This window comes from Notamacropus eugenii, chromosome 2 (genome assembly GCF_028372415.1).
Source record: "Notamacropus eugenii isolate mMacEug1 chromosome 2, mMacEug1.pri_v2, whole genome shotgun sequence".
In the NCBI taxonomy this organism is placed as follows: Eukaryota; Metazoa; Chordata; class Mammalia; order Diprotodontia; family Macropodidae; genus Notamacropus; species Notamacropus eugenii.
This window is the reverse complement of record NC_092873.1, coordinates 512,740,529-512,754,044: the sequence shown is the minus strand read 5'-3', so window position 1 is coordinate 512,754,044 and position 13,516 is coordinate 512,740,529. Positions and strand designations below refer to the sequence as shown.

General features: G+C 42.4%; 1 protein-coding gene across 1 annotated transcript in view; it reads right to left on the bottom strand.

Annotated features, from left to right (window-relative positions):
• Nucleotides 1-7,076: 7,076 nt before the first annotated feature.
• The window catches only part of GPX7 (glutathione peroxidase 7), a 45,280-nt gene continuing 38,840 nt past the window's right edge, over nucleotides 7,077-13,516 (bottom strand). The window contains exons 2-3 of the mRNA XM_072649473.1: nucleotides 10,820-11,081; nucleotides 7,077-9,474 (exon numbers count right to left, since the gene is read on the bottom strand). Of these exons, the coding sequence (XP_072505574.1) occupies nucleotides 9,311-9,474; nucleotides 10,820-11,081 (426 nt within the window). The 3' untranslated portion in view covers nucleotides 7,077-9,310. The remainder of the gene's footprint in view (nucleotides 9,475-10,819; nucleotides 11,082-13,516) is intronic.

Genomic DNA, 13,516 nt, shown 5'->3' with positions numbered 1-13,516 from the left:
AATAAACCCTGCCTTGCCTTCTTGACAGGGTCAAATGAACTGCTTAAAGATTCTTTGAGAGCTATAAAGTCTAATGGAGAAGCAAGGTTTGCTCTTCTAGCTCATGCTGACTACACAGCTGGTCTGTGCTGGAGGGATGTTGGGAGCCCAGTCTAAGAGTGAAGCAGAGGTCCCTGGATCCCCAAGGTGTTTCCACCTTGGTGGAAGGAGCTGGCTACTCAGGCTCTATGTCTTCTTCTCTATCATCTCAGTAGTACTCAAGGGTCAGCCCTTTTGGCATGAATGGAGCCAAGTCAAGCAGCACTGGGCCAGAAGCCTGGGCTCTCTGAGCTGGCTGAGCCTGGAGAGGCTGAGTTCAGCTTGCACCTGACTGAATGTCTTCTCCCTGCCATCCCTGGCATGTGACTCTTACCAGGGAGGGTCTACAAGGCACCAGTCCATTCTCTCTGGGGGCAGCTCCAATCTGAGGAATCTTTTCCTTACATTTGCCTAAAATCTGCCTCTCTTTAATTTCCCCCCATTGCTGATGGTTCTGCCCTCTGGAATTATGTAGAAAAAATTGAACTGCTTTCTTATAAACCAATCCTTCAAATATTCAACACACAATGGTGTCCCCCTCTCAGGCCTCACCCCCAAATGTTCTCCACACCAACCATCCCAAGATTCCTATGCCATAGTCTTTTTTAAAAATTCAATTTAATTTTTAATTTATGGAATAAAACAAGAATTTCCACAGCATAGTATAATAATAATAATAAAAGATCCTATGTCATAGTCTTGAAGCCTCTCTAGTCTATTTCTCCTCTCCTGGATATTCTCTGACTTAGTAACATCCTTCCTACGTTGTAGTGTCCATAATGCTTCTCATGTGGGTAGTGATAGAGACTAGAGGGTCCATTCTGTCCCCCTAAAAGTGAAGGGACTAGACTGCATGCCATTGGAAGGGTCTCAGTTCTAATGCTTAGAGTTTGAGCCAACATGGATGAGAATCCACCATTTACACAGGTCTTAGATCCTAGGGAGGGCCATAGATTTGGAATTAGGACTCAACATGTCCAGAACAGAACTCATCTTTCCCCCCAAACCCTCCCTATTTCTGATTTTCCTATTTGAAGGCACCATCATCCTCTCAGTCACCTAGACTATGTTATCCCCATCTCCTCCAGCAGACTCAGCCCTCCTATCTGATCCATTGCTGACTCTTGCCATTTCTATCCCCACAACATCTTCTGTACATGTTTCTTTCTCCTATAGCCACCCCTCTCTCCACCCTTCCCGGTTCTGGAGGTCCTGATTAGCTCTCATCTAGATGACTGTCATTTCCTTATAACTGGTCTCCTTGCCTCAGGTCTCTCCCCACAGCAATCTATCTCCCATTCAGCCACTAAGGTGATTTTTTGGAAATGTAGATCTGACCATGTCACCTCCTTACTTAGCAAACTCCAATAGCTCCCTATTACCTCCTGGTTCAACTTTAAAGTCTTCTGTTTGTTGTGTAAAGTTCTTCATGAGCCCCACTGCAGGAACTCTACTTAGAATTTTCCAAACAGGACACTCCGTGTCTCATCTATATGCCTATGCCCTGGCTATTCCCCATGTCTGGAAAGCTTTCCCTCCTCATCTCCACCCCTTACTCTCCCTGGATTCCTGCAAGGCTCAGTTCAAATCCTACCTTCTATATGAAGCCTATATGCAGTAGCTTGTACCTCCTCCACCCCTTCTCCCCATCACCTTCCATCTATTCTGTCTATATCTGTGTGGGCCTAGTGCTTGAAGTGACCTCTCCCCCATTACCCTGGGAGCTCCTTGGGGGGCAGTTACAGTATTTTCACCTTTCTTTGTATCCCCAGTACTTAACACAGTATGCTTGGTACCTAGTAGGTGCTTAAACAAAAGCTTTTTGACGTGATTGGTTGACAGAAGGGACACCAGACATAACTGATATTTGAAGAGCTGGGTGGGGTGATTACACTTGGGTTTTTCCCCCACTTTATAGTATTTTATTTTTGGTGATTACACTTCTTTTGCTTGACTCTAGAGGGCAGAACCAAGAGCAATGAGGGTGAAGGGGGGGAGTCACAAAAAGATAAATTTAAGCTTTATGTCAGAGAGAACTTCTTAACACTAAAAACTGTCTAAAAGTGGAATCAAATCGGTTATCTCAGGAAGGAGTGGCTTCTCCCTCCCTGAAATCTTTCGAGCAGAGGCTACTTGTTGGGTATGTTAGAGAAGAGATACCTTTGGGCCATATAGGTTGGCCAATGACTTTGATTATACACTTGTGTGACCATGGTCAAGTCACTGAATCTATCTTTTAAGGTAGATGACCTTGGAAGTTTTTTCCAGCTCTAAATTTCTGACTCTATAATCTAGTCTAGCCCCTTATTTTCTAGATAAGAGAACTGAGGTCTATGGCATATAGTATGTAGTAGGACTGGGATTCTAACTCAGATCTTCTGACTCCAAATCCAGGGCTCTCTCCTGATTCCTTGAATGTCACTTGATCTATTCTGCCCTTATGGTTATGACTAAGCTCCCAGATCAAGCTCCAGGATTGGTGCCCTGGGAACAGAGGTCTCCAAGACACCTCCATCTTTTCAGCAGCCTTCATGGAAGCCTAGAAAAAATTCCAGCCTCTGGTTTCCTGGGGATGGTGCCAACAGGCCTTGTTCAACTCATAGCCTATGTGTAGTATAGTGCTAGATTTCTAGAGTCGGGAAGATCTGAATTCAAATCCTACTTCAAACCCTTACTAGCAGTGTGACCCCTGGTAAGTCATGTAACCTCTGTCTCAGTTTTCTCATCTGTAAAAGAAGAAGAAGAAGAAGATTTGCCTCCCAAGGTTGTGAGGATCACATAAGATGTAGAACACTTGGCAGATCTTTAAGCATTATGTAAATGGTAGCTATTGTTATGTATTCTTCACAGACCAGTCAAGTGAAAACTTGATGCTAGGCCATGTAATAGAGATCTGGTGCACACCCACCTAAGATTTTACCTGGAATAGAACTAGTTCATCTGTCTTTATTTCCACGAAGACTTCACCTACTTCCCCTTTTAAAAAATCAGGACATTTACCTGTGCCCAGTCTTGACACACATGACCTGTTCTTCATGACTTTGAAAAGATCATCAACAGAGGCTAGAAACTATGTCTGCCAATTCTTTCCATATCCTGGGAAATAGTTTGTCCAGTCCTGATGATTCCAACTCACTGAAAGCAGTGAGGTGTTCTCTAACTACATCCCTAATTATATTGGGTTGAACATCCTTTTCAGTCCCCAGATTGTTTCATTTGGTAGAGAAAACAGAAGTGAAATAAGAATTGAGTAGTTTTGCCTTCCTTATATTATCCACAATGATCAGAAGTTCCTTGAGGTCAGGGTTGTTTCGTTTTGGTCTTTGCATCCCTAGCACCTGGCATAGTGACTAGTACACAGTAGGTGCTAAGTAAATGCTTATTGATTGATTGTAGTTGTCCTCTCCCTTTTTTGATCTCACTCTCACTCTCTATCTAGCTTTCAAAGGTCCTATATTTTGTCCTTACCATTTCTTGGTCTCAGTTCATCCTGAGCTTTACCATTCCTGATCCCATTCTTTCCCATTACTTGCCTTTGGCTCAATTCTTTGTATGTGTCTTTGCAAAATGTCTGAAAAGATAAGTATGAGTCAGGATGTAAAGCGTTTCAAATGCTAATGTAATGAAACTTTGAGGCATATGTGCCTCCTAACATGGAGGCACCTTGCATTCTGCCTTTTCCTACCATAAAGGTGCTAGAACAGGCTATGTCTTTAAAATTGACCAGATGGTGAAAGCCTCTCTCTTTCCTGCCATTTCCGGAGGATGAAGATCCCCATTTGCCCACAGTATAGAAATCATGAACTGAACCAGAAGGGAGAATATGTCCCTGCCTTTTTACCCCAGCTCTGAGAGGTGCGCCTTGGGTTTCTGTACTCTGTGGTTGGTTCTCATTTTTTGGTGTCAGTAGGTGCCCATTTTCAGGTACCTCCTGGATTTGGGAGTTCAAGCCATGGTGACCTTGGAGGCAGGAATCCAGGAGGGATGTTGCAGTCAGCTAGCCCTGCAGGGAAACCTGGGGTAGCCTTGAACTCAAACCTCAGGTGGGTTTGGATTTCGAATTTAGGACCATATTCTCTATAGGAACTGAGCTAAGCTGAGTCAAGTCCCCTTCCTGTCCCCAAAGACTATAGTGGTGAAGAGGAAGAGGAGGATTAAGCCCTAAGTGTCAGAGAGTAAATTCACATATTTGTGATTATAATTTTTAAAGTAAATATTCCTTTGTAAAAGTTAATCTGATTGTGGTTAAATGGAACTAGAGTATGGGGAACTACCCCCTACACTTGGAGAGATACTCTTGTCAGGGGCCATTTGCAAAGAGCCCTTAATGGAGAACCCTGCAGAAGGGGTGAAATGTAGCACAGCTGACCTTCAGAAGGGGAAGGAAGGGTCACAGAGCAGTCTAGTGTTACACTAAAAAGGGTGATGTGTATTTTATTCTAAAGGCAATAGGGAATCAATGAAGTTTCTTGAGGAATTACAAGGGTGTACTGGTGCTGTAGGGAAATCATTTTGACTGCTCTATGGAGGATGGATTGGAGAAAGGACAGAGTGGAGGCAGGAGGACCAATTAGGACCCTACTGTGATAGTCCATAAAGAGGCAATGACACTCGAACTAGGGTGATTGATTGTGTGACTGGAGAGAAGGGGGACAGAATTGAGAGATGTTGTAGAAGAAGAATGGACCAGACTTGGCAACTGATTGGATATTAGAAGATGTCAGTGTTCTTCATTAAAGGGAGGGGAAGAGAAAGAATGCCTGGTGATAAGATCAAAGCTGTTACAGTTTGTTGAGCACCAGCCATGAGTTCCAAAGGACACAGAGGGATGGGTAGAGGAATTGAGCCTTAGGGAGAGAGAAGCTAAGGGCTTGGAGGTATTATGGGCTTGGGGCTTGTCTCTAAGTTAATAGGAAATTGGGTACCCAGCCCACTGGAGGTAGAGTGGTTAGACATGGTCCATCTGTAGGCTTTATAGGCTAAAAGACATGCAGAATTAACTAATCTGGCTCTGTTTGGGGATCCTGATGTTTTGGGGGTGAATCTGCAGACTGTCTAACTTCTGGATGGCTTTATGCCCCTTGGTGATGTACATGGGACTTCTAGTGTTGGTTTTGTGAGGAAGATGTGATCAGATAGGAGTCTGCTTGACATTTTGCCCCAGATTGTTTGGCTTCCTCCATACTGTTCTGGGTCAGTATCCTACTGGTTTGAGCAATATCCTCCATGTCTGTCCCACCCTAACCCCAACAAATGCCAAGACCCAAGAGGGGACCTCTAAAGCATCAGTAAAATATTCTGTATCTGGTGTGAGATTCACGTGGGTCATACCAAGGGTCACTTCATGGTTCTGAACCTGGAGATACTTCAGCTTGTCCCCAGGAAGATGTGACAGCCCAATTTTGTACTAACAAGTCCCCTTGCCTCAATCACAAGGGCTTTGGCAGCAGCCCTGGCTGCCCTCTGGCACAGTGGAATGCAACCCTTCAGGGAAGGACTGGTGGGATTTCAGTGGTGCCAAGATGTTCCCCATCCCACCAAAAGATGGATTTCCCACTCAGGCACAAGTGAGATACCACAAAAATTATTAGAGACTTCACAGAATGTCAGATCTGGATGGAACTTTAGCAATCATTTAGCTAACCCTCTCATTTAATAGAAGAGGAAACTGAGACCTAAGGAAGGGAAGCAACTTGCTTCAGACCACAAAATCGGGAGTAAAATCTCATGATGCCTCTTTACTGTTCACTTAAAGGAAAGACACTCCTGGGAAAAAGAGTACACAGGAGGAGAGAGTTTCAGGAGGGTATCTGGTGGGGAAAGCCAAATGGTGGGGGTGGGAGGAGATATGGATGGCAAGCAGAAACAGAAAGGGGAGAAAGAAAGGGCAAACAGAAGGAAAATGTGAGACTTCACAGGCAAACATCATCTTTTTTGTCTCAGGCAAACCTAGTTCCCAGGGTCATTTATGTCAAAAGACATTTATTTACTGAAAGAGGAAAAAGAAAGACAGAAGCGTGATGTGGTGGAAAGAACATGGCTCTGCCCCCAACTCTGCCAATAATGTTCTGTGGAAATCACTTCACCTCAATGAGCCTTGGTTTCCTCTGCTATAAAACGATGGGATTAGACTAGATGGTCTCCAGTTCTAACAATCTGTATTTTAAATCTTTTCTAAGTTCTCTCCCAGCTATCAAATTTTACATGCTAATATTCCATTCTCCAAAGCCTTCCAAATGTATTATTTTAAAGTTACTCACAGCTCTAATAGTTTATAGTATGATATCCTATGTTTTAAAGTTCTAAGTTCTAAGCCCTTATTACACAGCTCTAACATTCTATATTCTAATACTTGATATATTCTAAGGTTATCTCCAGTCCTATCATCCTGTGTTCTGTTACAAGTCTGGAAGTTGCTTCTAATACTAATATTCTATGTTCTAGCATTCCATATTCTAAAGTTACCTCCAGTCCTAATGTGTTATATTCTAACACCTTATTTAATATTCTAGGTCCTAATAATGTAATTTACAACACTAATATTCTATTTCTAACATTTTATATTCTAAGGTTTTTTCTGGTCTTAATATTTTATATTCTAACAGCCTATGTTCTAATGTTCTAAGGTAATTTACAATTCTAATGTTCTATGTTCTAATATCACATATTGCCTCTAAGGTAACATTTTATATCCTAACATTCTATGTTCCAGTGTTCTAAGCTAATTTACAATTCTGTTCTAACTTTTACATTCTAAGGTCACTCCCAAGTCTAATATTTTGTGTTCTAATATTCTATGATCTAAAATTCTATGATCTAAAATTCTACAGTCCAAGGTCATTCTAAGCTCTGCCATCTGATGTACCTATGTTTGGAAGTCCTTAATAGTTGACACCTTTTTCACCTTGTGTGCTAAGGTGGACCTCACTTTGACAGGCTGCGTTTTATGGTCAGTTTTACTCCTTTGTATATCCCAGGACTCAAGAGCCGTTGGCTGATTTTGTTTTCCATATGCTTTTATTATAAAAATGGTTGTGTTTGCATACATGGAGTGGGTCATCAGTGAGAGTAAAATCAGTACCAAGGAAGAGCTGGACCCCAAAGTCAGGCAGGCAAGCAGGTCCTCTGTTCTGGGCATGTCAGGGTGTCCATGGCTACAGGCAGGTAGCATTTATCTTATTGTTAAAGGATTAGGGAAGGTGGTGCTGGAGATTATCATGAAGGATGTTAGGAGTTGATAGACCTCTCCCCTTGACTCACTGTGACCTGGCCCAAACGTTTTCCCCCTATGGCCCCCAATTTTCTCTTGCTCCTCTTCCCCTAAAATGGCAACAAGGCAGCTGCTAATAATCTTATGATCCAGCTCACCTCCTCAGAAACTGAATTGGTGAAAGGTGAGCAGGGTCAGTGCCCTGAACAGGGAGGAAGAAGATCTGGGGTCTAGTTTTGGCCCTGCCTGATTTGCTGTGTGACCTTGGTCAAGCACGTTTCCTCTCTGGGCCTCAGTTTCCTCCTCTGTAAAATCCCACTTGTCAGGGATGTTGGACTAGATCCAATGAGATTGCATGGGTAAAGTGTATTGAAAACCTACAGCAGCCACATCAGTGGTAGTGCCTTTTATTGTTTTATTATCATTATTATCAGTTTCTGATGGTCTCTGAGGTTCTTTCCAGCTCAGAAAATCTGAGGAGATTCTGGGGGGCTTAAACTTCATGGTCTTCTGGGTTCCTTCCACACTGTAATGTACTGTGAATAGCAGTGTGAAAGACAAGCTCCTTACCCTACTTCTTGGGCCCTGCTATAAGGAGAGCTGAGATCAGTAAGGTCCTGGGGGGGAGTGAGATTGGTTTCATAGTCACAATGGCCCCACAGTAGAGCATGATAAGGGAGGGACTTTGAGATGTTAGGAATAGAAGGAACATCAGAGACCGTCTAGCTCAACCAGGCCCCATTTTACAAGAGGGGAAAATGGACTCCAGAGAAAGGAAGCAAGATCACAGAGGGAAGTTTGTACTTGTCCCATAATTGGGACTAGTATCAGGTTTCCTTAATTCCAGTTAGGTCTTAGTAGTGGGAATCATCCTGGGGCTTCAATACTTGTTATTTACTAGGGTCCTTCACCCCCCTCCTTTTCTCTCTCCCTCCTCCTCCAAAAACACCAGAATTTTCCATCCTCTCTTCCTTACTCTCTCTGGCACTTTCTCCCAGCTCTGCTCACACAGGCATTTTGAAGTCAGTTGGGAACTTCTTAATAGTGGAGAATTTCAACTAGTTGGCTAGTTCTTCTTGATTGTGAGTTTCTATTGACTACAGTTCTTATTGGCTAGTGAGGTTAGATTGGTCAAAGAGTTATTATTGGCTAGAAGTTTATAAGTTCCTTATTGCCCATGGGTTATTATTGGCTACAAGATCTTATTATTTTTTGCTGCTGAGTTCTTAGTGGTCCTAAGTTGTTATTAGTCACTGGGATCTTAAAAGTAAGTTCTTATAGGTTATGAGGACTTCCCATTGGGCTCAAGTATTACTGCTTTCTTACTAGCCACAAGTTCTCATAGGTTGCTGAGGAATTCTTATTGGTCACAAGTTCTCATTGTTTACTGAGAACTTAGCCACAACTTCTTATAGGCTGATGAGTCTTTATTGATCACAGGTTCTTACTGGTTATGCAGAACTTAATAGCTACAAGTTTTCATACACTGATGAGGAATCTTATTGGCTACAAGTACTTATTACCTCTTGATCTCTGATTGACTAGAAGTTCTTAGAGGCTGCTGAGTCCTTACTGACTCCTAGTTCTTATTAGTTATTACTGAGATCTTAGTAGACTGATGAAGAATTCTTATTGGCCACAAGTTCTTATTGGCTACTGAACTCTTTTAGGATGCTGGGCTTTCATTGGTCTCAAGTTCTTATTGTCTGCTGAGTTCTTATTGGCCATAGGTTCTCATAGGCTGCTGGGTGTTTATTGGTCCCAAGTTGTAACTTGGAAGAGATTCTGAGATATTAGTAGCCATAACTTATAAGCGATTGAGTTCTCATTGGTTTCAAGTTCTTGTCAGCTCTGTATAGATTAAGTGTAGAAAATGTATCACTGAAAGCCTGAGTTTTTCTCCCTGGGTTTGAAGAACAAGGCAAAGGAATCTCTCCCTGCAAGGCACCTGTGGGAAAAAATTTGGCATTCACATTTGGTATTCACATTTGGCATTGTGAAATCAAGGAGAAAGTCAGGAGATTATAACTCATCCTTCTTCCCCAGGATGAGTTTCCCCACAAGCTCATGGATCTTAGGTCGAATCTCCTCCACTGACACTGTTGAGTCCCAGGCTCCCACCACTTTTCCATTAGGGGCTACTAGGTACTTCCAGAAATTCCAAGTCGGCTCTTCCCCGGATGATTCTGGGTAAAAAAGGAAGATGAGAAAAGTGCATAAACTCAGGTAAGTCTTCATCTCCATGGTGTAGGGAGGGGGCTGCAGGGCTGGGGAAAGGGGTTTCTAGGTTCCATGGATTGGACCTTCTACTCTTCTATTCCAATTACTTCTCATCTCCTCCACTCCTGAAATTTCACCATTAGCTCTCATCCCTCTAGCTCTGTACCTGTAAAAAAGCAGTCTATGTCCCGAGAAGAAGGACACTATAAACCATTCTGTTCTCAGTCACTGACTCCTCGGTGTGTGTCTTTCTGATCCTCTTCTGAGAGCATTACCTTGATAGTGAGGGTGATTATATGCAAGGTATGTTTTAGAGAAGACTCCAGGTCGGATACTAGTTATACTATATGTTTTTGAGGTTCCTTCCAAATGTGTGATTTGGATTTTCCGCATTTATCTTTGGCTGGTGAGAGGGAAAGGAAGAAAGAAGGTTTGGGGCTTTTAATTTCTGAGTTGTTCATGGTTTATAATGTGCTTTCCTCCCTACAGGCCTTCAGGGTGGGTAGTTCAAGTATTGCCGTGAAAGGATTTGTCCAGAGTCACAGAGTTAGGGATTTAAATCCAGGTCTCCTGATTTCTACTCCAGTATTCTTTATACTGGGACACCTAGGTGGCACTGGGCCGGGAGTCACAAAGACTCATCTTCATGAGTTCAAACCTGGCCTCAAACACTTGATAACTCTGTGACCCTGCGCAAGTCACTTCACCCTGTTTGCCTCAGCTTCCTCATCTGTAAAATGAGCTGGAGAAGGAAATGGCAAACCAGTCCAGTATCTTTGCAAAGAAAACCCCAAATAAGATCACAGAGAGTGATCATGACTGAAATTAACTGAACAACAACAAACTGATTGAATACCAAAAATAACAATAAATAATTTGTACTACACCACACTGGAATGTTGGAGGGTATGTGTGAATGAAGATTAAAGGGAGGGCCTGGGTCTTCAATGAAGTTTACTTAAGCACTCACTACTATGAGGCAGGCACTGGGTATAGAAAGATAGAAAGGAAAATAAACAACCCTTGCCCTCAAGAAGCTTATGGTATGTTTCCAGATAAGCAAAACCAATTCAAATCAATAAGTATTTATTAAGTACTTGTCTTAGAAAGTTGCCCAAGGCACTGAAGGTAAGTGACTTGCCCAGAGTTACAGAGACAGTGCATGGCAGAGGCAGGATATGGTAACTTTTATAAATGCTCCTTAGATTGTTTTGAATAAGATATGTCAGTCCTAAAGGAACAGAGTAACTTGAGACACTGTTTGCTTGGATGGCTAGACTGGCCCTGAGTTCCCTAGGGGATGAAGCTCACCAATTAGATACTTGAAAGCAGCATTGGCCCCAGTACCACGGACAGCGATCTTGCTGAACATGGGGAAAGAGACTCCATAGGTCTTCCGGGCAAAGTTCTCAATCTCCTTGTTGGTGTCTGGTTCCTGCTGCCCAAATTGGTTGCAAGGAAAAGCCAGCACATTGAAATGGTGTGGGCCCAGGTCCCGCTGCAGCTGTTGAAGGGCTCGGTAGTGCTGGTCAGTGTAGCCACACTCACTGGCCACATTGACAACCAGTGACACCTACAGAAAGAGAACAAATTCTTACTGACTGACTGACACACTCACAGAATTGGATGATCAAGTGAACATGCAGGATGAGATATAGTTTCATATGGCACCACGAACATAGACACAGGTATGACAGCAATGATAAACATTTCTAATGGGTCTTCTTGTCCTAGAGCCTTCTCCTGGGCATTAGGGGATATACACAGTTTAAGATTCAGTCCCTGTCTTCAGGGAGCCTACAGTCTATTAGATTAATAAGACACAAATACATCTAAGTGTGAGACACAATATTAAAAGATAAATACTAATAAAGACATGTATGTGTACACACACACACAGATACAGAAAAAATCTCCCTTTCTGCAGAAAGTCTTTTCTTATCGCCCAGGATGCCAGTGCCTTTCTTCTGAGATTGTCTGCAATTTCTCAAGTCTATCATCAGCAAACATTTATTATGTGTAAGGCATTGTGCTAAACTATAGGTACACAAGGAAAGGCAAAAATAGTTGCTACCTCCAAGGAACATACAATTTAATGTGGGGAGACCGATAAACAAACAACTATTACAAAGGAGAAACATTCATATAAATTGGCATATGTTTATACACATATACATGAATATTTGTGTAATAGCTGGCATTTATATGGTGCTTTAAGTTTTACAAAATGTTTTACAAATATGATTTCATTTTATGTATTATCTCATTATATGTATCATAGATCCAGTCATATATATTTTATAATTTATCATCTCCATGCTAATAACCCCTAGCCCTAGTCTCTCTTCTGAACTTCTGTACCATTTCACAAGCTGTCTATTGGACATTTCCAACCAGATGTCTCACAGACATCATAAACTCCACCTGTCTAAAACAGAACTCACCTTTCAGCCCAAATGCTCCCCTCAACTGAACTTCCCTACTTCTGTTGAGGATACCACCGTCCTCCCAGTCACCCAGGCTCACAACCTGGGTGTAATCCTTGACTTCTCACTCTCTCTCAACTCCCCTAAACCCAATCAGTTTACCAGTTCTGTTGATTCTAACTTCACAGCATCTTTCCTCCACCCCATCCCTCCTCTGATATTGCCACCAGCTTGGTACAGTCCTTTATCACCTCATGCTTGGAATATTTCAATAGCCTTCTGGTTGGCTTCCCTGCCTCTTGCCTCTCCCCACTCAAGTCTATCCTACTCATCCATCTGAGTGATCATCCTAAAGTACAGGTCCCACATGTCACTCCCCTATTGAAGAAACTTCAGTGACTTGATCAAATAGAAAATATTATGTTTGAGTTTTGAAGACTTTTATAACCCAGCTCCCTCCTATCTTTCCAATTTTCTTATACTTTACTCTCCTCTCTGTACTCTAAGGTCCAGTGACTGGTCTCTTTGCTGTTTCTCAAACAAGATACTCCATCTCTGGACTCTGAATGTCTTCACTGACTGTCCCCAATGTCTGGAATATTCATCTTCCCTTCCTGCCTTCCCTGGTTTCCTTCAAGTCTCAGCTAAAAGCCTACCTTCTGCTTAACCCCACTTGCCTCAAAAAAAAGTGGAGCTCAGCATCTGACCTCAGACATTTACTAGCTATGTGACCCTGAGCCAAGTACCTTAAAACCCCCATTGCCTCAAAAAATAAATCCTACATTCTGCAAGAAGTCTTTTCTGATTCCTTCATTAATGCTAGGTCCTTCCCTCTGAAACTACCTCCAATTTATATGAATGTTTCTCCTTTGTAAATAATTATTTGCTTATCAGTCTCCCCATATTAAATTGTATGTTCCTTGAGGGCAGGAGCTATTTTTGCCTTTCCTTGTATACCTATAGTTTAGCACAGTGCTTTACACATAATAAATGTTTGCTGATGGTAAACGAGATCTACACATGAGAAATTGCAGGTAATCTCAGAAGAGATAATCTCAAAAGAAAGGCACTGACATCCTGGCTTCCTGCAGAAGGGGAATTTTAGTTAAAACCTGAAAGAAGCTAGGAGAGTCAGGAAGGGGTAAAGAATTCAAGTGAAAATGCAGAGTTGGGAATTGGGAGCTGATTGTTTGAGAAGGCTATGAGCCCAGGCAATGGGCACCTTCTTGGATTCACAGTTTTGGAGAGTTGCCTGGGGCACTGAGAACTTAAGTGATCTGTCCAGGGTGAGTCAGAGGCATAACTAGAACCCAGGTCCTCCAGACTCTCCCAGGACAACTCTCTGTCCACAATGTCACACTGCCTCTCACAGTTTACACAGACACCAAAAAACAGAGAACCGTGTGCTGGAACACAACCACCTCAACACAAGCATAGATGTTCAATTTCATAGAACATGCCCGTACATGTCTATAAATATGTTCCCAGTCATGTATATGATGTACACAGTGCAAACATTGTATACACATGCACACACATATGCATGTATATAGACAACCCACAGAATACACATGCCTATAGA